Consider the following 26,305-nt stretch of genomic DNA (forward strand, 5'->3'; position numbering starts at 1 on the left):
CCCTCCTGTTCTGTCACTGTAGTTATTTAAATTTATTTCCACCAGGTTTCTATCCAATTTCATTTTGAAATCATTCACGATTCCAATGTACACCAGGTGGCCAACCCTTTGGTTATTAATTCTGTTTTCTTGTCAACATGATGTTGTTTCTCAAAGACTCATCAATATTGCCATATTTTTAGTCTCAATCTCCCAAAAATGTTATCTATCCAAACGTTGTATCATCAAGGTGGGCAAAACATTGCTATCAATGAGCAATGTAGTATATAATCCACGTGCGGGATTCTGAATTATGTTCAAGAGTTTCAATGCAAATTTAGGGGAACGTTAGCCACATGTTGACTTACAAGTCTTGAGTATGCCGGGACTAACATGTTTAGTACATAAGGTCAGCTCCCCCATTACTTGAATCTGCATTTTTTGGTTTGAAGAAAGGGAATTGAATTCCAGCTAATCTGATGAGCAGTATGTTGACAGAATGCATCGCTGTGCAAACAAAGAGAAGCCAGAAAGAATATCCAAAAGCTTCAGTCTGTGTCTTGAAGACAAAGTTTGCCTCTTTGTAGTTTGCAATCTTCTCAGACAGGCGATGAGTTTTTACTTCAGACGTAAAGAGTATCATCACCATAAAACCGCAGGAACCTGATGTGGAAAGAAAGGATGATATTAAGAAAATATTTGAAAGGACAAAATAACTTGTGTCTCTGTGCTTGTTATGTGTTACCAAAATAATTGTGAAGATAGTGTCGCCTGTAATTCTTCATCGATTGCTAGAAGCTTCAAATGCTTTTCTCATTATTTTTCTAATTTACTGATACGACTGACCTCTGACTGACATCCACTGGACCCTCTGGCATTGACTTTCCAATTGTCATAGAGTCATACTGCATAGAACAGGCCCTTCGGCCCACTGTCTCTATGCTGACCAATAACTGTCGAACTATATCAACCCCATTTACTTGCATTTGGTCCATAGCCCACTCTGCCCTGGTATTTTAAGCATTCACCCAGATGCTTCTTAAGTATTATGAGAGTACTTACTTCCACCATCCTCCAGCACATTCCCTATTTCTACCACCCACTGGGTGAAAATAATCCTCCTAGATCTCCTTTAAACTACTTGTTCCTCACCTTAAACTTGTGCCTCTGGTCTTAGATACATCTGCCATGGGGAAAAGATTCTCATGATCTATTCTGTCTACGCCTTTATAATTTTGTATATCTCAAATCAGATCCCACCCACCCTGCCTCAGCCTCCTCTGCTCCAGGGGAAAACAAACCCAGCCTATCCAGTCTCTACTTATAACTGAGACTCTTCATCCCAGGCAACACCCTGATGAATCTCCTCTGCACCCTCTCCAGGGCAATCACAGCTTTCGATTGTATGGGGACCAGAACTGCGCACAGTATTCCATCTGGGACCTAACCAATGTTTTATAAAGTTGCATTGAGAATTCCTTACTTCTGTATTCTACGGTCCAGCTAATGAAGACAAGTATTCCCCATATGCCTTCTTCACTAGCCTGCCTGCCTGTCTGACAACTTCAGGGGTCTTTGGACTGGTACACCAAGGTCCCCTCAGTACTCCCTAGAGACCAACCAATCATTTTGTGTATCCTTCCTTTATTGAACCTCCCAAAATATATCACCTTACACATATCAGGATTGAATTCTATCAATTTACCATTTGATCAATATCAGACTGGAGCCTGAGACCATCCTCCTCACTATCAACAAACCCCTCGATTTTCACATCACCCGCAAACTTACGAAATATACCTAGTACATTCACATCCAAGTCATTAATGCAAATTACAAACAGCAAAGGTCCCAGCACCAATCCCTGTGCTACACCACTGGTCATCAGCTTCCAATCACAAAAATAACCCTCCATCACCACACTTTGCCACCCATTTGGAAGCCAATTTTGGATCCAGTTGCTAACTTGCCCTGGATCCCATGGGCTTTTACTTTTTGGATCAGCCTTCCTTGTGGGACCTTGTCCATGTAAACCACGTCAAATGTACTATTCTCATCAACATATTTCGTCACCTTCTCAAAAAACTCAATTAAATTAGTCAGACAGAATTGCCCTCTAAGAAATCTGTACTAACCATCCCTGATCGTCCCCTGCTTATTTGAGTATGGAGTAATCCCGTTCTTCATAAGTTTTTCCACTAATTTCCCTACTACCGATATCAGGCTACCTGGTCTGTAATTACCTGGCCTATCCCTGTTGCCACACTGGAACAACTGAACTACATTAGCTATCCTCCAGTCATCTGGCACTTCACATGTGGCCAGCAAAGTATTAGATATCTCTCCCAGTGTCTCCTCCCTTGCTTCCTACAGCAGATTGGGATAAATTTAATCAGTCCCTCGAGACTTATGTATCTTTATATCCTACAAAATGCATCTTCTTTCAGCAGCATTTACCCCTGACTAATTCACCTGACCTACACATCCCTGAATACAATGGGGCAATTTAGCATGACCAATCCACCTAATCTGCACATCTTTGGATTATGGGAAGAAACCGGAGCACCCGGATGAAATCCCCGCAGACATGGGAAGAATGTGCAAACTCCACACCCAAGGAGTGTGGAGTCGCCCAAGGCAGGAATGTTTACCTATTATTTATTTGCTGTCTCTGCTACCTAACTCTGTGATCTGCCTTTATTGCTCGCAAGACATTGCTTTTCACTGTGCCTCGATACAGATGACAATCAATTCAATTTAACTCAACATCCTCAATGGTCCCAATGCCAATCAGTTTCAATACCAACTATTAAGTGCAACGCTACTTCAAATTAGCATTAAGAAACAATATTTTTTAAAAATCAGCAGAATGAAGCTGATGAGATTCATATTAGCTCAGCATTGTCTGATCTAAAAAATTTCCCTGAGATTCCATTAAAATTGGATATGAGTCAGTGGAACTTAGATCTCTCTGGGCTTGCAGCTAATGGACACTAAAGAGCATCGCTAACTTGCATTTAACTAACACTACCGTAATGCACACTGACAAACATGAGGGAAAAGTTCTAACAGAAAAAAAACCTGGTTTGACCATTTATAATGCCTCAGCTCATTTATCACTGTTGAGTCACTGGCTTGAGCTAATTAATGTTGGATAGTAATGCAGTTCGTCACTATTATTTGTTAACCATGTAATGAGAAACATTGATTGCTCAAGCAGCCCAAACTGGTGCATCTAAATTCTTGATTCTTCATGAGTAATTTGAGTTGTCTGATGAAGTTCACTAATCCTTTGTGATAGAGTTATGTTCTAAGACATGGAAATACCGTGTGTGCATAAATCATTTGGGGTGGCATGGTGACTCAGTGGTTAGCATTGCTGCCTTACAGCGCCAGGAATCTGGGTTTGATTCTAGCCTTGGGTAATTGTCTGTATGGAGTTTGCACATGTTGGGATGAATGGCCTGTTTCTACACTGTAGGGATTCTGTAGTTGGGTGCAGCATCATTGAACCAGTGAGAATGAAACAGGCAACATTTTCTGCCAACTGATTTGGGGTCAATTAGAATGGGGAGATGGCTGTATATTGGGAATGTTGCAAGAGCGTAATCCCAAATCCCAGGCTAATGTTCTGGGGATGTGGGTTTATAAATCCCACCAAAGCAGATGGTGACATATGAATTCAATAAGACACGCTGGAGTCAAGAACACTTAGCCAAATAATGACAAGGTAATGTCTGGCAATATCAAAGTCTTTAAGATAATAATAAGAAAAGACAGGGGTAAGTCAAGATAAACTATTTCCACTGGCTAGGGATTCTAGAAGTACAGAAAATTGTCTAAAGTTTTGGGCTAGACCACTCGGTAGAGATGTTAGGAAGCATTTCGACACCCAAAGGGTGGTAGAGGTTTGTAATACTCTTCCTCAAATGGCAGTTAATGCTATATCAATTGTTTGTTTTAAAACTGATGCAGATACATTTTTGTTAAGCAAAGGTATTAGGGGAAATGGGCCAAAGGCAAGTGTATAGAGTTAGACCAGGGATCAGCTATGGTCACACTGATTGGCAGAACAGGCCCAAGGGGCTGAATGGCCTACTCCTGTTCCTATGTAAAAACCTCTCTTGTTCACTAATATCCATTAGGGATGGAGATTTGCCATTCTAATCCGCATGTGACTGCAGACCCGTGGCAATGTGTTTGACTCTTATGGGATGGGCAATAAATGCTGGCCGAGGTAGTGGCATCCATATTCCACTGAAATGTTTTTTTGAAAACTTTTCAACTTCTCACTGCGGTGCTGAACTAATATTTCAGGTCATTGTAAGTCACAAGTGAATTTCCTTTCCACAATTAAGTTGAAAATGACACCTTTATCTTTACACCATTCCTGAAATGTGCATGTTTTATGGGGTTAGAAGGTAACAGAAGTAAAGAATTCTTCTTCCCATCATTGATTCAACATCAATCATTTACACCAAGCAACAAGTTTGTAACACTTTATTCTCATTGTTGGGCCTGAAAATTCAACTTGAGCTGACAAGGTAATAGCCTTATGTAATGCCTCTAGGTTGAGATATGCCACTTCCAGCCTGAGGGTCTTATGCATTTGAGTTAATGGCAGTCTGGCTTTGGGGCACAGTTTTCTCTTTACTCCTTCACTGGATAGGCCATCGCTGACACAACCTGCAGTTATTGCTCTCAAGATGTCTTCTCAAGGATGTAGGTTTGCTCACTGAGCTGGAAGGTTCATTTCCAGACCCTTCTAGTTTTGTCACCCTACTACGTAACATCTTCAGTGGAATTTTCAGCTCAGTGAGCAAACCTACATCCAGAACCTTGACCTGAGCTACAAATCTTCTCAAAACTCACTAATGTCTTCTCAAGTCTAACTGAGTGATTTGTTGGGCAGTTAAGAGTGAACCAGATCAGGCCAGACCACATGAGAAATGAAATTTTGCTTTTCTAACGTGAACCAGGTGCATTTTAACCATCAGTCAGTTCAATGTCACCACCAGCCTCTTGTTAAATTAATTTAGTTTCCAATTTGAACTCCTGTACCCAGCCATCAGTCCAGGCGACTTCACTATAAGACCATATGACATAGGAACAGAAGTAGGCCATGCTGCCCATCGACTTTGCTATCCAATGAGATCATGGCTGATCTGACAATCCTCAGCTCCACTTTCTTGCCTTTTCCCCATAATCCTTGGTTCCTGTACCGATTAAAAATTTGTCCATCACACCCTTGAGGCAATCTCAACAGTGCTGCCTGGTAAAGAATTCCACGGATTCTCTACTGTCTGAGAAAATAAATCCCTCCTCATCCCTGTCTTAAATGTATGACCCCTTATTTTGACATTATACACTGAGGTACCAGACTCTATCACAAGGGAAACAACCTCACTGGACCTACCCTCTCAAGTCGTGTATGCTTTAACAAGGTTGCCTCTCATTCTTCTATATTGCAACAAGTTCAGGCCCAAACTATCCAACATCTCCTTATAAATCAGTCTCTCTATATATCTGGTATCAGCTGAGTGAACCTTCTTTGTCTCCAATGCCAATTTATCTTTCTTTTCACTACAAGACCAGTCAGATAACAATGAGGTTAGTGTAGCCTATATCGTTTTTACCTGCCTTGCATTTATTTATTGCTTTGTCCTGTTTAAACTTTATGGGTCTGAAACTTTGGCTGGAATTTGTTTATCTCAAGGTGTATTCTTGTTCCAGCGCTGAAGCAGACACTAAGTTCATTGCAATGAACTTGCTGTCAGCACAGTGGCTATAGTGAGTCAGATAGTTTTGGGGTGTACCAGAAATCTGACATCAAGTGACTGATACGTCAGCACTATGCCTGAGAGTGTGCTGCACTGTCACAGGTGGAACTGAAGATTTTTCAGAAGGTAAATTGAACCAAGACCTAGAACATAGAAGAGTACAGTGCAGGAACAGGCCCTTCAGCCCATGATGTTGTGTTGAACATGACACCAAGTTAAACTAATCCCTTCTGCCTTCCTTTGGTCTATATCTCTCCATTCCTTGCTTAATTATGAGCTTATTTAAAAGCCCCTTAAATGCCCCTATCATATCTGCCTCCACCTCCATCTCCCAGCAGCATATTCTACAGTCCTACCCCTCCCTGTGTACAAACGTGCCCCTCACATCTCCTTTGAATTTCCCCCATCTCACCTTAAATGTAAGTATTGGACATTTCAACTCTGGGACAAAGATTCTGACTCTCAAACCTATCTATGCATCTCATAATCTTAAAGACTTCTATCAAGACTCCCTGCAACCTCTGCCACTCCAGAGAAAACAATCCGAATTTTTCCAGCCTCTTCCTATAGTTCATATCCTCTGATCCAGGCAGCATCCTGGTAAAGCTCTGTTGCACCTGCTCCAAACCCTCCATATCTGTCCTGTAATGTGGAGACCAGAATTGAACTCAGTACTCAAGTGTGGCCTAACCAAAGCCTTATAAACCTGCAATATCATTTCCTGATTCTTGTACTCAATGCCCCGACCAATAAAGGCAAGCATGCCATACACCTTCTTTCCCACCTTTCCTATCTGTGTGGCCACTTTCAGGGAGCTATGAACTAGAACCATCCCTCTGTGCATCAATGCTGTTCAGGATCCTGCCATTAACTGTATATTTTCCCTTAATCTGATCTATGCTGTTGTGTAAATGATCCTATGCCAGTACTGGGAGATAAGCTGGATATCCTGATTATCTGATCATTTATTGCTATCTTTGGGAGCTAGCTGTATAAGGAGCTTCCTTGTTAAGACTGTGAAGTTTTCAATTAATTTCAGTCTAAACAGAACCAAGACAAAAAAGGAAAACTCTTGCCATTATTCCATCTGCATTTTTCCAGTGTTCTAACTTTGGGATTGCCGAAAAGGAGCAATTCCCTATGATACTCACAGGCGATGGTATTCCAAAGGTACAGGCCATTTGGACCTTGGAGGGTCTCATAAGGTCTTCCAAATGCATTGAACATAAAGAATCCTGCCGCCACCAAAGCAAACACAATTACCACAACAGAAAACAGTATTACAGCAACATGAAGACCTGCAGGAATCGCATCCAAGAGTGTTGGAAAAACTGAAAAAAAAATAGAAATAGCAATTGTTAAGAGATGGTTGTCCTGGACTATTGTTTGCAGTTTGTGCTGGAGCATTTGCGCGATAAGGTTTTTCTTTCATTTTTCCAATTTCACCTTCAGCTTGCCTGGATAAGTACATCACTTGAGGAGCTCAACATCAAAGTAATCTGCTTGATTAGCACCACCTTCAATATTCACACCCTCCACATACCACTGTACAATGGCTCTACTGCATCGCATATGCATTACAGCCACTTGCTTTAGCTCCTTTGGCAGCAACTTCAAAACCCATAACCTCTATCACCTAGAAGGACTAGGACGATAGGCACATTGGAGCAAGACCTACTTCAAGTTGCCTTCCAAGTTACACAGCATCCCACTTTGTAATGATAGCCAAGTAGTAATATTAGCCCAATATTAATATTAGCCAAATATTAAAAACTGCAACCCACTCACAATGTTTTAAAGAAAAGATTTACAAGGATGTTGCTAGGATTGGACGATTTGAGCTATCGTGAGAGGCTGAATAGGCTAGGGCTGTTTTCCCTGGAGCGTTGGAAGCTGAGGGGTGACCTTACAGAGGTTTGTAAAGTCATAATGGGCATAGATAGGATAAATAGACAAGGTTTTTCCCTGGGATGGGGAGTCCAGAACTAAAGGACATGGGTTTGGGGTGAGAAGAGAATGATATAAGGGCAACTTTTTCATGCAGAGGGTGGTGCCTGTATGGAATGAGTTGCCAGAGGAAATGGTCGAGGCTGGTACAATTACATTCAAAAGGCATCTGGATGGGTATATTAATAGGAAGTGTTTGGAAGGATATGGGCCAGGTGCTGGCAGGTGGCACTAGATTGGGTGGGATATCTAGTCGGCATGGACGGGTTGGGCCGAAGGGTCTGTTTCCGTGCTGTACATCTGTATGACTTCAGACTTTTCCACTTTTGGTTTTGACAAGGCTGTGACACAGGGTGGGGCAATCATTTAAATATTTTCATGAATTAAAATTTCAGAGAATTCAGACAAGAATCCCTCTGTGCAGCTGAGAAATCCTGCCTCTTGTAAATATTGGCAGAAATTTGTTTTTTCCCCCCTGCACCGAGACCTCAAGGATTAAGCAATAGAGCTAATAATCCATTGATTGCACTCATATAGAGATTGGGAAACAAGCAGATGGATATCAGGATGTAACCCAATTTTAATTGTAGAGTAGTTGTTTCAACATGTATGAGCAACTATTTTTAAAACCCAAAGTGTTCTTAACAGAATACTTCACTCACAAGATTAATACTAAGCAATTAACCCCAGTGCATATGGCTTATGCGGTATTGAACAGAAAAACAACAGGGTGAATGAATATTCCTTCTGAATGCTTTCAGAATGACAGACACAACTGCTTTCTTAGTCACTGAAATTTTATATTGAGGTTTTTGCTGATCCATAGCTTGTCAAGGGCTGGTATGATATTAACATTGCCAGACAGATGAAACAATTTAATTTACAGCTGTAGTTTAGCAGCTCACAGTTTGTTATCCTGCACCACAACAGCAACGTTGCCCATTTCGCTTCCACAGAGCATCTGTTAGACAGAATCAGGTTCCTACTTGGCCACTGAAGACATGACATGCCGAGTACAGAATTAATAAACCGTAACCTCAATTAGATTGCATAGCTCTGCAGCCAGGGCTTGGTTTATATGTGTGCTTGCTTTGTACATATATCTGAGAGGGGGGATTAGGGTTCTCAGCAGTAATAGATCATGCTCCCATCTTCCACTCCAATTCCACTCCTCCCAGCTCTGATTTCCAGCCCGTGTTCAGTTTGTTCATCCCAATTATGTCAACTCTCAATTTGTATCAGGTCTGAGCATAACACATCTTCCTCAGATATTACAGAACAAGGTCTTACATGCTGCTGTTAAGTCCAATAACTTACTGATGGCAAGGCGGTGGTACGATGATATTGTAACCCAGAGGCCCAAGGTAATGCTTTGGGCATTAAATTCTACTTCTGGAGTTGCTAGAATTGAAACCAAATGGACTAAAATCTAGAACTGAAAGCTAGTCTCAGAAATGGTGCCTATGGAACTATTGTTGGTTGCCATTAAAACCCACCTGGTTCATTAATCCCCTTCAGAGAAGGCAATGTCTGGCCCAGCAATGTGGTCGATTCTGGATTGTCCTTTGAAATGGTTCGAAACAAAACCTTTAGTTCAAGGAGAATTAGGACAATTGCTGGTTTTGTCACTGAAGTTTAGATCCCATGAAAGTATGGAATCAAAAACCATCCAGGCAGTGGGCTGTGATGGGGGTCAATGAAATTGACTGTCCACCCTTTCTCCACAGTTACATTCATGTTTCGGTGTTTGTTGAGAGGGTGCAATTTTTTTTTTGATTAGATTAGATTACTTACAGCGTGGAAACAGGCCCTTCGGCCCAACAAGTCCACACCGACCCGCCGAAGCGCAACCCACCTATACCCCTACATATACCCCTTACCTAACACTACGGGCAATTTAGCATGGCCAATTCACCTGACTCGCACATCTTTGGGCTGTGGGGGGAAACCAGAGAACCCGGAGGAAACCCACGCAGACACAGGGAGAACGTGCAAACTCCACACAGTCAGTTGCCTGAGTCGGGAATTGAATCCGGGTCTCAGGCGCTGTGAGGCAGCAGTGCTAACCACTGTGCCATCGTGCCGCCCACTGTGCCACTGTGCTGCCCACTCGGTGCCCGCCAGCACAATTTAAAGACAAGTGGGCACTGCAGGGGCTGGAGTGCATCATCACACTGAATAGCCGTATTTTGATTTGACTTTTGAAGTTTCCATTTCCAGTTTTGTAAGCTTCCGATGACCATTTAATTTTGTTTTTGTTACAGTCCCCAACCCGCGGCTGTTTAACAGGAATCAACGTTTTGAAGGAGTAGAAAAGAAATGTCGAAGAAGGTAGGTTTTATGGAGTGTGTTAAAGGATGAAAGGTTCTGGATTAAAGGATGAAGAGACTTCCAGAGCTTGGGGCTGGCCGTGAGCGCCAATGGCAGAACATTTAAAATTCGAGATGTTCAGGAATCTGGAATTCGAAGAATATGACTATCACATAGGCTTGTGGATTTTGGCAGATTACAACAACAGCAAAGAACTGGGCTATGGAGAGATTTGAAAACAAAGAGTATTTTCAAATTGAAGCACTACTTAACTGGGCATAAACGTAGACGCTGCCAGATCTGCTAAGTTCCTTCAGCAATTTCTGTTTTTGTTTCAGATCTCCAGCATCCACAGTTCTTTGCTTTATTTCTGCTCCTGTGAGGTTTCTCCCCACAACAATTGAGGATCATTAACACCATCATTTGAGGCTAGCTTTATATTCCAGATTTCCCAACTGAGTTAAAATTCCACCCAGCTCTCACATTCGATATGAACCCATACGCCAAGAGGATTACAACGGACCCGTGGAGTGGGTGGGCAATGAAAATTGCTACCTTGATGTCGAGATTTTGACACTTCACAGGCCTTTTTTGGAATTTGAAAGAGGTGTTAGGGAATTGGGGGTAGCAGGGAGGAAGCCTGACACGGGTTAACAATTCCTCGAGTTCCTAAGGGAATTTGTTCAGGGGTTGATGTGGAGCAGAGCAGAACTATTGAAAAGTTGTTCATGCGTGCCTGTGCAGTCTCATGCATAGCTATCTGGCTTCATCATGGGTTCAAATAACTTCATAGCAATGGCTTCATAAACCTGGAGTTGACTCTGGGGGTGACTTAATTAAACACACTGAAGATTCTGAGGTGAAAAGTGTGGTGCTGGAAAAGCACAGCAGGTCTGGCAGCATCTGAGGAGTGGGGGACTCAACGTTTCAGGCATAAGCCCTTCATCAGGCATATGGGGACAGCAGGGGGGGCGGGGATGCTGAGGGGTAAGTAGGAGGGTGGGGTGAGGTAGCTGGGAAGGAAATAGGCAGATGCAAGTGGGGGGTGATGGTGATAGATCAGAGGGGAGGGTGGAATGGATAGGTGGGAAGGGAGATAGGTCGGACAATTCAAGAGGGCAGTGTTGGGTTGGAGAGTTGAATCTGGGATGAGGTGCTGTGGGGGTGGGGTGGGAGATGAGGAAACTGGTGAAGTCGACGTTGGAGGGTCCCAAGGTGGAAGATGAGGTATTCTTCCTCCAGACATCGGGTGGCTTGGATTTGGAGGCCCAAGACTTGCATATCCTTGGGAGAGTGGGAGAGAGAGTAGAAGTGGTCAGCTTGACCGAGTTGATATTGCAAGCATTTTTCCTTTTAGAACTTAGAACCAGTGGCATCATTTAAAAATCAGGGCTCGCCCATTTTAGGGGATAGAACATATTTTCTTTCAGCGGATTGAGAGTTTTTGACGTTCTCTTGCTCAAAAGGCATCTGATGCAGAATCTTTAAATATTTTGAAGATTAGATTCCTTACATATGGAAACAAGCCATTCAGCCCAACAAGTCCACACTGACCCTCCGAAGTATAACTCACCCAGACTCTTTCCCCTAGCCCATATTTACCCCTGACTAATACACCTAACACTATGCTCAATTGCGCATGGCCAATTCACCTGACCTGCACATCTTTGGATTGTCGGAGGAAACTTGAGCACCCAAAGGAAGAACGTGCTAACTCCACACAGACAGTCACCCAAGGCAGGAATCAAACCCAGGTCCTTGGCGCTGTGAGGCAGCAGTGCTAACCACTGAGCCACCATGCCACCCTGTTTATGCCCAAAACATTAACTCTCCTGCTCCTTGGATGCTGCCTGACCTGCTGTGCTTTTCCAGCAGCACAGTTTTTGAGTCTGAAGTCTGAAGTAGGCCAGACCACGTAAGTGCAGCAGATGTGTGGTAAACCCTTTGGGTTTTGAACAATTGAAAATAGTCGTCAATTCCAGATTTACTAATGGAATTTAAATTCCATCAGCTTCTGTAGTCAGATTTAAACCCATGTCATCCGACCATTCATCTGGGCTTTTGGATTACTAGCCCAGTGACATTCCCACTTACTGACAATCTCTTTGGCACGGTTTCTAGCATGGCACTGAGTTTGCTCCCTGGCTAATGAGGTGATGAATATTCAAAAATGATATCACAGAATCAACACACTTGGTTCCCAAAATTCACTCTTCTATTGGAATCCGGAACTTGCTGTCGGATTGATTGACATATCCACAAAATGTCAAATCAAATGTTGGCGATGATAGTTTACAATGTTCATTCTTTGCTTTCCTCTGGGGAAGCAGTTGGCTTTGGTGGGCTGAAGGGATCAAGCTGGATCTCCAATGATGGTGGTGGTAATGGGGGGAGGGGTGGGGAGCAATTGTTGATAACACCAATTCTCAAATCAATTAATTAATTAATACTACGAGCTCACCTGTTGATGAATTTTTGAGGAAGATAACTAGGTGGAGAGAAGAAAATTGGCAGAAGGTTAATGCAAAACTAAGTAACTTCATGACAATTCTATGATTCATTCAGCTGCATTTGGAGAGAGCTACCAAGGATTTGGCAAACAAAATTACGCATTTCTACACTGGAACCATTCTATGATTCTAAATTTGAGTAATTATATGCTGGGGGGGGAGGTAATTAACCTTGGACTCAGGAACAAGTTGGATGCAATGGAATTGGCTGCTTGCTGCATGACAGACCCAAATTTACTTTCTACTGAAATCAATGGAACACAGTTGGAGTGTTTAACAAGCAACCGATTTGAGAGCTCCCATTTTACACGATCGTTAGGAGTAAAATTACTCTAAACAATTTCCTTTATTATTTGTGACAGTTAGAACTTTAGTTCTTTAAAATTGATGAAAATCATCATTCACAGCAGTTTATTGCATGTGGTTCAGTCATCAATTGGAAACAATCTCCTTTCAAAAACTTCAGAAAGATTACTTAGATGATCCCATTAGATCATTTTGTTTCTCCTATTCAACATAACTTCGATTTGTCATTAATTCACTTCAAAGTGCCCCTTTGAGACAGCTCTCTTGTAAATGGGCCATTAGAATTGTGTAGCTTGAAGATTACACTGACTGCATCTGTTTTTACAGTGTGTCAAACAACCACTTGCCATGAATAAGCTACCCTTTCTTGTTTAGTTTTTTAATGAACTTGCCTTACTGTTATTCACAAACCAGGCCAGTCTTATCAAAGGACAATTGGCCAGAATGTAAAAGTGCTGATGAGCACAAAGTGCGAGTCACTGGGCAGATTAGGATACCGAAAAATAAAGCAGGTCAACTCAAAATACTGACTAAATTTAGTTTCGATTCATCTGCTGGTAAGAAGTCTTAATTTCTAAACTTTTTTGTGTAATCTCTGTTTTTGATCAAAATATGATGAACATTATAATTTCATAGTGAACTAGTAGCATACATAAGACAAGAATGAGGAATAGCAGTTGACTGCAGATAATGGAGATTGTAACCTTTACAAAATTCATAACAAATAATATTCCCTCAACAGAAACTCACACAGAAGTACAATACACTGTTTTATCAAGCCCTCTGTACTAAGGGTTGTTGCTAATCGCTGAAAAATGTCAACTTGTTATAAAACCGCTTGTACTAAATTTAAATTGAATTGGTGAAGCAACAAGAAAAATGTTCAACATATTTTAATGACCTGCACAACTTAAAGTGCAGCGTGGCAATGCCCTATGCCCTGAAATATTAACCCACATGTCTGGATTATACTATGTTATAGTATGTGGAAGAGGGACCATAGAAAGCAAAGTAAAGGGTACAGTTTGCTGCACAATAGCAATGAGATGCAAGTTTCATTGTAAAAGGTACAAGTTAAAACTCTATTACTATCAGAAGACAGGTGGGTAAAGGCATTCACCCTACAAGATCCTGAAATGTTCTGCTATCCCCATCTGTCCTTATGAAATAATTAGATTGAGTAGACCTTAATGCTGTCTCCAACATTAACCCTTTCAAAAGCACTAGCATATACAACAGTTTTTATAGAGTCATAGAGAGGTACAACATGGAAACAGACCCTTCAGTCCAACTCGTCCATGCTGACCAGATATCCTAAATTAATCTAGTCCCATTTGCCAGCATTTGGCCTGTATCCCTCTAAACCATATCTTTTCCCATCCAGATGCCTTTTAAATGTTGCAATTGTACCAGCCTCCATCACTTCCTCTGGCAGCTCATTACATACATGCACAAGCCTCTGCATGGAATAGTTGCCCCTTAGGTCCCTTTTAAATCTTTCCCCTCTCACCCTAAACCAAAGCCCTCTAGTTCTGGACTCCCCAACCCAGGGAAAAAAACCATAAGACATAGGAGTGGAAGTAAGGCTATTCGGCCCATCGAGTCTACTCCACCATTCAATCATGGCTGATGGGCATTTCAACTCCACTTAGCAGCATTCTCCCCGTAGCCCTTAATTCCTTGTGACATCAAGAATTTATCGATCTAAATTGACTTTATCTAAAAGACTTTATCTATTTACCCTATCGATGCCCCTCATGATTTTGTAAACCTCTATAAGGTCACCCCTCAGCCTCCGATGCTCCAGGGAAAACAGCCCCAGCCTACTCAACTTCTCCCTATAGCTCAAATCCTCCAACCCTAGCAATATCCTTGTAAATCTTTTCTGAACCCTTTCAAGTTTCACAACATCCTTCCTATCGGAGGAAGATCAGAATTGCACACAATATTCCAAAAGTGGCCGAACCAATGTCCTGTACAGCTGCAACATGACCTCTCAAGTCCTATGCTCAATGCTTTGACCAATACAGGAAAGCATACCAAATGCCTTCTTCACTAAACTATCTACCTGAGACTCTACTTTCAAGGAACTATGGACCTGCACTCCAAGGTCTCTTTGTTCAGCAACATTCCCCAGGACCTTACCATTAAGTGTATAAGTCCTGCTCTGATTTGCCTTCTGAATTAAAATTTTCCCTTCCAGTTAGAGTCATAGAGTTGTACAACACTGAAACAGACTCTTCTGTCCATGCTGACCAGATATCCTAACCTTATCTAGTCCCATCAGCCAGTATTTGGCCCATCTCCCTCTAAACCCTTTCTATTCAGATGCCTTTTAAATATTGTAACTGTAGCAGCCCCCACCACTTCCTTTGGCAACAGACCATACATGCTCCACCCTCTGTGTGAAAAAGTTAAATCTTAGGTCTCTTAAATCTTTCCCCTCTCATCATAAACCTATGCCCTCTAGTTTCTGACTCCCCCAGTCGGAAAAAAAGACCTTCGCTATTTACTCTATCTATTTCCTTTATGGTTTTATAAACTCCTATAAGGTTGCCCCTCAGCCTCCGACGCTCCAGGGAAAATAGCCCCAGCCTCTCCCTTAGCTGAAACCTTCCAACCCTGAAATATCCTTGTAAATATTTTCAAGTTTTCACAACATCTTTCCTGTAGCAGGGAGACCAGAATTGAATGTGGGATTCCAAACGTAGTCCCACGGGTTTCTTGATTAGTGGTGCTGGAAGAGCACAGCAGTTCAGGCAGTATCCAAAGTGCTGCCTGAACTGCTGTGCTCTTCCAGCACCACTAATCCAGAATCTGGTTTCCAGCATCTGCAGTCATTGTTTTAACCATGGGTTTCTTGTACAGCTGCACCATGACCTTCCAACTCCTAAATTCAATTTTCAATAATAATACTCAATACTATTGATACAAGTTTATCACACCAAAACATTTCAACTAAACATGCATGAAATGAACATGCAATTAACAACAGGTGGCAATAGATGTTCAGAGAGAACATGAAGTAAGACATAATTTTTCGCTCCAAATGAGAAACCCTGAACTGTCATAAGCATTGCAGACATCTATGAGTTATATTGGTCTTTTCATTAATGATGGAGTGTTAAACACGGCAGACAAGGATGGATTACATAGTTTTCTCAGCAATGAATGCTTCACCTAGCCACCAATACACAAAGTATAAAAGCAAATTACTGCGGATGCTGGATCTGAAACCAAAAGAGAAAATGCTGGAAAATCTCAGCAAGTCTGGCAGCATCTGTAAGGAGAGAAAAGAGCTGACATTTTGAGTCTAACTGACCCTTTCAAAGCTTTGACAAAGGGTCAGTTAGACTCGAAGCATTAGCTCTTTTCTCTCCTTACAGATGCTGCCAGACCGACACACAAAGCCTTGGGTAGACAACACTTGGACCACTGTAATAAAAACAGAGAACTGTGGATTTTGGAGATCTGACACAAAAACAGGAATTGCTGGAGAAACTCAGCAGGTCTGGCAGCATCTGTGAAGAGAAAACAAAATGTTAATGATTTGAGTCTGGTGACTCTTCATCAGAACTGTGAAGTGTGACTGGACGAGAAACATTAACTCTGCTCTCTCTCCACAGAAGCTGCCAGAGCTGCTGAGTTTTTCCAGTGATTTCTGCTTTTGTTCCAGATTACTAAAATCTGGAATTATAAGCTTCATTTAGAGATGGCGGCCATGAAATTGTCAAGAATTGTTGCAAAATCCCATCTGTTTCACTGATCTCCTTCAGGGAATAAAATCTGCTGTTCTTACCTGGTCTGACCCACATGTGACTTCATTCCTACAATAATGCAGTTGCCTCTCAATTGCCCTCTGTAATGCTGAGCAAGCCACTCAAGTTTCAGAACAATTAGAGATTGTTTATTATTATTTTATTATTCCAATTTAAGATGACAGAAGGGCATACAGGAACCAAAATATTCATTCACAATTCATTGATGTAGAATTCATTTGTATATTAAAGTGAGAAATAGTTTCACACCTGGGAAATATCTTTCCCGAATTGAAATATGATTACTATGAGACGTAAATTTCAAAAGATAATGTGAAGGAACATAAATAGTTTAACTTAAATAACAAAGTCCCAGCTTCATCTGCTGCTGACTTGAGGCCATTGTTGATGGAAATTTAAATTGGCGATAAATTAATGTTTAAAAAAATTAATTACAAAGGATGACTTATTTGCAGAATACTAGACCTTTTGGAGTACTTTTCCATGCTGAATACTTGAGCTAAATATAATAAAGATATTTCTAATAAAAGCAAAGTACAGATCGTTCCACTATAACATGCGTTTTATTAATATGAATTCGCTATAACACGATTGACGAATTTGGGACACTGTTTCTAAAGCAGCTTTTAACACGGGATTGCATGAGAACAGAACTACCGTGTGATAGCAGAACCGACTGTACTGCACATCCAAACAAGTGTCATATCAAATTTGAAACGTTAACTTTTGTTCTTTTCTTGGCATATGCCAGACCTACTGAGTTTCTCCAGCACTTTCTGTTTTTTGTGAAACATATTTCTAAAGCCGCTGAGAGTTTTGGGTCTTTGAGAAATAGAATTTGTGCCAGCTCAGTTTGTTTGGTCATTCTTTAGCTGATAAATCTGAACACTGCCGCATCCAGCCTCAGCACAGAACTTGAGCACACTTGATTCTAAGGAAATACTGCATTGCCGTTCCTTTGCAAGTAATATTAATCAAATCTGTCTAATCTGTTGCCTTGGATGTTTGAGGTCCTATGGTGCTGTTTGAAAAAATTAAAGGGTTATTCTGGTCAACAGTCCTCCCGTAAACCACCTATAAAGCAGATTTATTGTTGAACATTTTGTTATGATTTAAAGGGCACTGCAGTGTACCAAACAGGCAACATCTTTGCTTACATGTCAGTATTGATTGCAGTTCAGAATGGCTTGAGGGGTATAATGCAGAGTTGTGAAAATGCACATTTGTTTCCATGGATAACTCTGCTGTAAGGTTACAGTGTCAAGTTTACAAAAACAAGGGATTGAACTGATCAAGGGCTTGCTGCTGTACTTCAAATTATGCAACAATAGCCATTGGCTCAAAACGACCTAACTAACCTGGAGAGATCATTTGCAGATGGACCGAATGACCCCTCTGATTTCCTCCGAGACTTCAGTTAGCCAATTGCTAAATTTTAAGGGATACTTCATTGTAAACCTAACTTGAGGGATTTGACTGTGAGCTGTTAATTCTGCATCACGTTTCTGTGCTTGCAAGCCTAATGGTCTTTATTGCCTCCAGCACTTAATCTCTCCAAAGGGAATATTTTTCCTGAGTGATCTGAATTTTGATGACCTGTGAACATCTGCTTGGCATTTCCAAAGCAATTCTAAAGTCAATTTGGTAACCTCAATTTACTGAGTTAAGTACTTTGTTGCAATAAGCTTTTGTAACCCTTCTTGCAAGTTAATGGATTTACTCAGGCCCTCTTCAATGAAGTATTTTTAAAAGGAAATGTTTAGCCAAAGAAGCAGAATGGTTCACTTTGACATTGCTGACAGCAGAATTGCTATTATTTTTATATTGCAGACAATGTGGCAATGTATAAATACATGACTAAAAACCTGATTTTCTAAATTGATTAAAGTAAAATCAACAGGGAAAACTGCAAGGTGATATAATGGGAAATTGCATTTGAACTCAGGCCAGATCTGGGAGATGCAATTCTACTTTTTGACTGATGTGTTTGTATTTAATTCTGCAAATAGAAGCTAAATACCTTGGAGTTAAAGGTAAGTGGACAAACGTGTTGTGACTGAATCAATTAATTGTATGAAAATATATGTGCTTTTAATTTAATTTTATATTTGTATCAAAAGAGGTTTTTTCATTCATCCATGGGACTGAGCCGGTACTTCTTGCCCGTCCCTTCAGAAGGTGATGGTGAGCAGCCCTCTTGAACTGCTGGAGTCTGTGTGTTGTTGGTAAACCCATAATGCCCTTAAGGGAGGGAATTCCAGAACTTTGACCTAACAACACTAGAAGGTACAGCAGTATACTCCAAATCAGGATTTAAGTGGCTTGGAGGGAAACATGAAGGTGATAGTATCCCCATGTATCTGCTGCCCTTGTCCTTCTGGATGGTAGAGGTTGTGGGTTTGGAAGGTGCTACCCAAGAAACCTAAGTAAATTTCTGCGGTGTATCTTGTAGACGATACACACTGCTGCTACTGAGCGTTGGTGGTGAAGGGAGTGGCTGTTTGTCGACGTGGTGCCAATCAAATAGGCTGTTTTGTCCTGGATGATGTCAAGCTTGAGTACTGTTGGAGCTGCACTCATCCAGGCAAGTGGGGAGTATTCCATCACAGTCCTGACTTGTGCCATGTAGATGTGGATTACGTCTTGGGGGAACTCACCTATGAGATCAGTTATCCACCCAGATCTATTCCCCTACATTTACCCCTGACTAATGCACCTAACACAATGGGCAATTTAGCCTGGCAAATTCACCTGGCCTGCACATCTTTGGATTGTGGGAGGAAACCAGATCACTCAGAGGAAACCCACGCAGACACGGGGAGAATGTGCAAACTCCACACAGTCAGTAGCCCGAGGCAGGAACTGAACTCAGGTCACTGGTGCTGTGAGGCAGTAGTGCTAACCATTGAACCACAAGCTGCTGTTTTTGATCAATAGTATTCCCAGGAAGTTGATGATGGTGTTCCAAGTTAACACCATTGAATATCAAGTGATAATGTTTAGATTCTCTCTTATTGGAGATAGTCATTGCCTGGTACTTGTGTTGCACACATGTTACTTGTCGCTTTTCAGCTCAAGCCTGGATATTTGGACATGGACTGCTTCAGTATCTGAGGAGTTGCAAATGATGCTGAACATTGTGCAATCATTAGTGAATATCTGACCTTATGATGGAGGGAAGGTAATTGATGAAGACAGTTGGGCCTTAGACACTACTCTGAGGAATTCCTGCAGAGGTGTTTTAAGAGGTGAGATGACAGACCCAACCCTGCAATGCACAATTCTACCTCCTTCCCATGATCCATAAGCCTGACCACCCTGGCTGACCCATTGTCTCAGTATGCCCCACCAAACTCATCTCCACCTACCTTGATATTGTCCTATCCCCCCTGTCCAGGAACTCCCCACATACATTCGATTCACCACCCATGCCCTCCACCTCCTCCAAGACTTCAGTTTCCCCGGCCCCCAACGCCTCATCTTCACTATAGATATCCAATCCCTCTACACCTCCATCGCCATGACCAGGGCCTCCAAGCCATCCATTTCTTCCTCTCCTGACATCCCCGACAGTACCCTTCCACCTACACACTCATTTGTTTGGCTGAACTGGTCCTCACCCTTAACAATTTCTCCTTCCAATCCTCCCACTTCCTCCAGACCAAAGGGGTAGCCATGGGAACCCGTATGGGCCCCAGCTTTGCCTGTCTCTTTGTTGGCTACGTAGAACAGTTCATCTTCCGTAGTTACACCAGCACCACTGCCCACCTCTCCCTCCGCTACGTTGATGACTGCACTGGCGCCACCTCATGCTCCCGTGAGGAGATTGAGCAATTCATCAACTTTATCAACACATTTCACCCTGACCTTAAATTTACCTGGACCATCTCTGACACCTCCCTCCCCTTCCTGGACCTCTCTATCTCCATTAATGACAACCAACTTGACACTGGCATTTTTTACAAACCCACCAACTCCCACAGTTACCTGGATTATACCTCTTCCCACCCTACTCCTGCAAAAATGCCATCCTGTATTCCCAATTCCTCCGCCTCTGCTGCATCTGCTCCCAGGAGGACCAGTTCCACCGTAGAACACACCAGATGGACTCCTTCTTTAGAGTCCACAATTTCCCTTCCCACGTGGTTAAAAATGCCCTCTAACACACCTCGTCCACATCCCACCCCTCCAAACATAACAAGGACAGAACCCCCCCGGTGCTCACCTTCCACCCTACCAACCTTCGCATAAACCACATCATCCCGACGACATTTCCACTACCTCCAAACGGACCCCACCACCAGGGATATATTTCCCTCCCCACCCATTTCCGTAAAGACCGTTCCCTCCGTGACTACCTGGTCAGGTCAACGCCCCCCAACAACGCACTTTCCCTTCCTTGCACCCTCCCCTGCCACTGCAAGAATTACAAATCCTGAGCCCACACCTCCTCCCTCACCTCCATCCAAGGCCCCAAAGGAGCCTTCCACATCCATCAAAGTTTTACCTGCACATCCACCAATATCACTTATTGTATTCGTTGCTCCCGATGCGGTCTCCTCTACATTGGGGAGACTGGGCACCCCCTAGCAGAGCGCTTTAGGGAACATTTCTGGGACACCTGCACCAATCAACCCCACCACCCTGTGGCCCAACACCTCCTCCCACTCTGACAAGCATATGCAGGTCCTGGGCCTCCTCCACTACCGCTCCCTCACCACCAGACGCCTGGAGGAAGAACGCCTCATCTTCCGCCTTGGAACACTTCAATCCCAGGGCATCAATGTGGACTTCACCAGTTTCCTCATTTCCCCTTCCCCCATCTCACCCCAGTTCCAAACTTCCAGCTCAGCACTATCCCCATGACCTGTCCTACCTGCCTATCTCCTTTTCCACTTATCCGCTCCACCCTCCTCTCTGACCTATCACCTTCATCCCCACTCCCATTCACCCATTGTACTCTTTGCTACTTTCCCCCACCTCCTCTCTGACCTATCACCTCCATCCCCACTCCTATTCACCTATTGTACTCTATGCTACTTTCTCCCCATCCTCACCTCCCTCTCATTTATCTCTCCACCCTTCAGACACCCTGCCTCTATTCCTGATGAAGGACTTTGGCCTGAAACGTCGATTTTCCTGCTTCTCGGATGCTACTTGACCTGCTGTGCTTTTCCAGCATCACTCTAATCTAGACTCCAAAATCCACAACCATTTTGCTTTGTGCCAGATATGACTCCAACAAATAGAAAGCTTCCTCCCCTGATTCCCAAGGATTCCAGTTTTGCTGGGGTTCCTTGATGCCACACTCAGTCAAATGCGCCCTTGATGTCAAGGGCAGTAACTCTCACCTCACTTTTGGAACAGTACCCGAATAGCCATTTTTAATTAGGTTGAGTTTGGTTTATGGCTCTGCCAAATGAAGATTAAAATGTGTGGAGTTCTTGTGGCCTGGTGTCAGTGAAAGAGCCTTCAGGCCAGAGAGACTGGGTTCAGGTCACACCTGTCCCATAGAGGTGTGCCAACACGTATTTGAACAAGTTGTTTAAAAATAATTATGAAAATATACATGATTGCCACAAAAGCCTCAGTGTTGGTGTTCCTGGGCTAGAAGATCAAGATTCATTCTGGAATCACAGAATTGTTACATTGCCAAAGGAGGCCATTCAGTCCATCACACCTGCACCCATTCTATTCCCTAGTGCTAATCTTCTGTCTTTTTCTCCTATCTCTACACTCAATTTTTATTCAAATAATCATTCACTAACAATGAATGTGTGTCATTACATGTCTGAGCAGGTTGATCAAACACAAATTAAATCTTATCCAGAAAAGTCAGAGAGAAGGGAAGAAGGTTTCATGGTATGTGGTTGGTTGAAATAAAACTCTAACTTCAAAGTGTATAGAGTTGCAGCACAGATACAGGCCCTTCGGTCCAACTAGTCCATGCCAATCATAATCTCAAACTAAACTAGTCCCACTTGCCTACGTCTGGTCCATATCCCCCCAAACATTTCTTATTCAACTACTTTTTCAAATGTCTTTTAAACGCTGTTGCTGTACCTGCATCCACCACTTCCCCTGGAAGTTCATTCCACACACGAACCACTGTGTAAAAATAATTGCTCCTCATGACTTTTTTAAAATCTTTCTCCTCGCACCTTAAAGATATGCTCCCTATTCTTGAAATCCCCCACTCTAAGGAAAAGACACCTGCTATTTACCCTATCCATACTCCTCATGATCTTATAAAACTCCATAAAGGTCACCCCTCAACCTCCCAAGCTCCAGTGAAATAACGTCCCAGTCTATTCAGCCTCTCCATATAAATCAAGCCATTCATTCCTGGCAACATCCTGGGAAATCTCTTTTGAATCTCTTTGTCCATCTTAGTACTGTCCTTCCTATAAGCCTGAGCTTTGGTTAAAGCATTGGATGTCAAGTGAATAACTTGGTGTAATGAGTTCCTCCTCTAATCTTTGGGAAAAAAGGAATGAGTCAACACCAAAAAACCAGTCAAACATTCAGCATGAGGTTCACTCAGGCAGAGCACAAGGATGATGATGAGAGAATCATGATAGTGGGCTGAAGGGATGTTATGGGGGTGGGATGTAGGCAAGTGCCTGTTGTGATGATAACAGGTTTTTACATTTTAGGGGAAATGGGCAGCTGAGGAATCAATACCGAACAACCCAGATGGCCTCTTTCTTCAAAGACTGCAAGTTCCCCCCAGACGTGGTCGACGATGCATTGCATCTCCTCCACTTCCCGCTCCTCCGCCCTTGAACCTGCAAGAAATTGAATACGCCGGGGGCAGGGTGGGGTGTCTCTGTTCTACAGGAAGAATGTAAGTGAATTCACATTCCCATCCCTTGCCATTCAGAGCCATTTACATTGTCATCACCTCCTATTCAGAAATCAATAAGAACATTACAGTTGGAATTCTGACCACACCCTATAATTACAAAATGATCCACAACAGATTTGACCATTAAAGGATGATTTACATTACATTGTTTCTGAAGATGATGTGGTCACTGCATTGTGTGCTGAGTGACATGTGCAGTAGATGTGATCTATATGTACTTCAGTAAGGCATTCGACAAGGTTCCCCATGGGAGACTGATTAGCAAGGTTAGATCCCACGGAGTACAGGGAGAACTAGCCATTTGGATACAGATTCTGGATTTGTGGTGCTGGAAGAGCACAGCAGTTCAGGCAGCATCCAAGGAGCAGCGAAATCTGTTTCGGGCAAAAGCCCTTCATCAGAAATGTTTTTTACCTCGTTTTTACCTTTTTGCCTTATTTGGATACAGAACTGACTCGAAGGTAGAAGACAGAGGGTGGTGGTGGAGGGTTGTTTTTCAGACTGGAGGCCTGTGACCAGTGGAGTGCCACAAGGATCGGTGCTGGGTACACTGCTTTTTGTTATTTACATAAATTATTTGGATGTGAGCATAAGAGGTACAGTTAATAAGTTTGCAGATGACACCAAAATTGGAGGTGTAGTGAACAGTGAAGAAGGTTACCTCAGATTACAACAGGACCTTGAACAGATGGGCCAATGGGCTGAGAAGTGGCAGATGGAGTTTAATTCAGATAAATGCGAAGTGCTGCATTTTGGGAAATCAAATCTTAGCAGGAATTATACACTTAATGGTAAGGTCCTAGGGAGTGTTGCTGAACAAAAAGACCTTGGAGTGCATGTTGCGGCTGTACAGGACATTGGTTAGGCCACTGTTGGAATATTGTGTGCAATTCTAGTCTCCTTCCTATCAGAAAGATGTTTGAAACTTGAAATGGTTCAGAAAAGATTTACAGGGATGTTGCCAGATTTGAGCTATAGGGAGAGGCTATCCTATTCTTACCCCTGACTAATGCATGTAATCTACACATCCCTGAACATAATGGTCAATTTAGCATGGCCAATCCACCTAACCTGCACATCTTTGGACTGTGGGAAGAAACTGGAGCACCTGGAGGAAACCCACACAGACACGGGGAGAATGTGCAAACTCCACACAGACAGTTGTCCGAGGGTGGAATCGAACTCAGTCCCTGGCGCTGTGAGGCAGCAGTGCTAACCACTTAGCCACCGTGCCACCCCTCTGTTCCTTCCCATCACTGTTTCCTCTCAGATGCAAGCCAACGTGGGAAAGTTTGGGAAGCTGAAGAGGCCCTCAAGTTTCATAGAATCATAGAATTGGTGGAAGCAGGCCATTCGGCCCATCAAGTCCACACCGACTGTCCAAATAACATTTCAGTCAGACTCAGTCACACTTTCTGTTTCCTCGAACCCTGCATTTCCCATGTCTAATCCAGCAATCCTGCACATCCCTGAACACTATGAGCAATTTAGTGAAGCCAAGCCATCCTCGGACTGAGGGGGGAAACTGGAGCACTCGGAGGAAACCCACTTTTGGTTTGACCCTTTCTCTTGTGGGGTCAAGAGCAACTGGACTACTTCTGCGGGCTACAATAAGAATTTATGTCTCCTTGATCTGAAACCACCCCACCTGCTACACCATCCATTACAACCACACCCCCCCACCACACACACTCAGATGGGAGGTAGTAGCTGTCCTTGCATCTGGCCTACACATGACTCCAGATACATAGTGATGTGGTTAAACACTAAAATAAACAAAGAACTACAGGTGCCATAAATCTGAAACAAAACAGAAATTGTTAGAGAAACTCAGCAGGTCTGGCAGCACCCATGGAGAGATAAAGCAGAGTTAACATTTCGAGTCCAATGACCCTTCTTCAGAACTTGAACTGAATAGGACCCAAAATGTTAACTCTGCTTTCTCGCTCCACAGATGCTGCCTGATCTGCTGAGTTTCTCCAGCAATTTCTGCTTTTGTTTCAACAATGTAGTTGAATCTTAGCAAACCTCCTGAAATAGCTGAATAAGACTTTGAGCTCAAGAGTAATTAGGGATGGGCAATTAATACACAGTGACACAGTGAAAGAACTTTCAAAAGCCTCAATGACTGGTTAGGTTTTGTTTTCTGTAGCTACATTTCACCTGGTGAAGGACTGAGCAACAGGACAGTACACAACACATTGGTGTTATGCGATACAATGACCGTTCAGTTAGTTCCACAGTCAGTTTGCAATGTTGCAACAGTGTGGGTTCAATTCCTGCACTGGCTGTGGTCACTATGCAAGGTTCTCCTTCTCAACCTCTCACCTGAGGTGTGGGAACCTTCAGGGTAAACCAGCACCGGTTTGTGTGTCTAATTGGTTTGATCAGACTATAACTCTGTAGCAGGATCTCCAACGTGTGCAGTCCTCACTTTCGCCTATAGCTCTGTACTGAGGCCATTAATCCTTTCACCACGTCCTTAATATTAATTTCATGAAAACTGGGATCTGTTGCTAAATTAATTGAAATTTGATGTCTGAGTGATTGGAACGGCGGAACAGAATACCCACATGTTATCTGCAGGCTCCTTCCTCCCAAGCCGCACTCCCGAAGTCGCTGTCCGTGGAAAAGCCCGTAGCTGATCCGTCCGATGAATTTTTCCAGTTCGCTGCCTGAGGCATTGACAAGCTCGGCGCCAGTCTGACACAGGACAGTAGCTTGTGCCCAGCTGGGAGTGCTCAGGGCCAGGGCTGCAGTCAGAGCAGAGGCCAAGCTTAGCAAACCCGCTCCGCACAGAGTCACCTTCTTCTGGTAGCTGGGCAT

General features: G+C 42.9%; 1 protein-coding gene across 1 annotated transcript; it reads right to left on the reverse strand.

Annotated features, from left to right (window-relative positions):
• Positions 1-376: 376 nt before the first annotated feature.
• On the reverse strand, positions 377-26,305 carry clrn1 (clarin 1). The gene is made up of 3 exons (XM_060834018.1): positions 26,053-26,305; positions 6,911-7,090; positions 377-642 (listed from the first exon to the last, which is right to left on the reverse strand). Exons 1-3 carry the CDS (start codon positions 26,303-26,305, stop codon positions 377-379), a joined length of 699 nt encoding a protein of 232 aa, XP_060690001.1.

The sequence above is a fragment of the Hemiscyllium ocellatum genome, chromosome 13 (genome assembly GCF_020745735.1).
Source record: "Hemiscyllium ocellatum isolate sHemOce1 chromosome 13, sHemOce1.pat.X.cur, whole genome shotgun sequence".
NCBI lineage: Eukaryota > Metazoa > Chordata > Chondrichthyes > Orectolobiformes > Hemiscylliidae > Hemiscyllium > Hemiscyllium ocellatum.

Excerpts from the sequence above, each read along its gene's own strand:
- clrn1 (XM_060834018.1), bottom strand. The coding sequence starts at position 26,305 with ATGCCCAGCTACCAGAAGAAGGTGACTCTGTGCGGAGCGGGTTTGCTA. Across the intron at positions 7,091-26,052 it reads AAGGAGCCTGCAGATAACAT|TTTTTCCAACACTCTTGGAT; the intron begins GTGGGTATTCTG and ends TTTTTTTTTCAG. Across the intron at positions 643-6,910 it reads CCTTTGGAATACCATCGCCT|GTTCCTGCGGTTTTATGGTG; the intron begins GTGAGTATCATA and ends TTTCCACATCAG.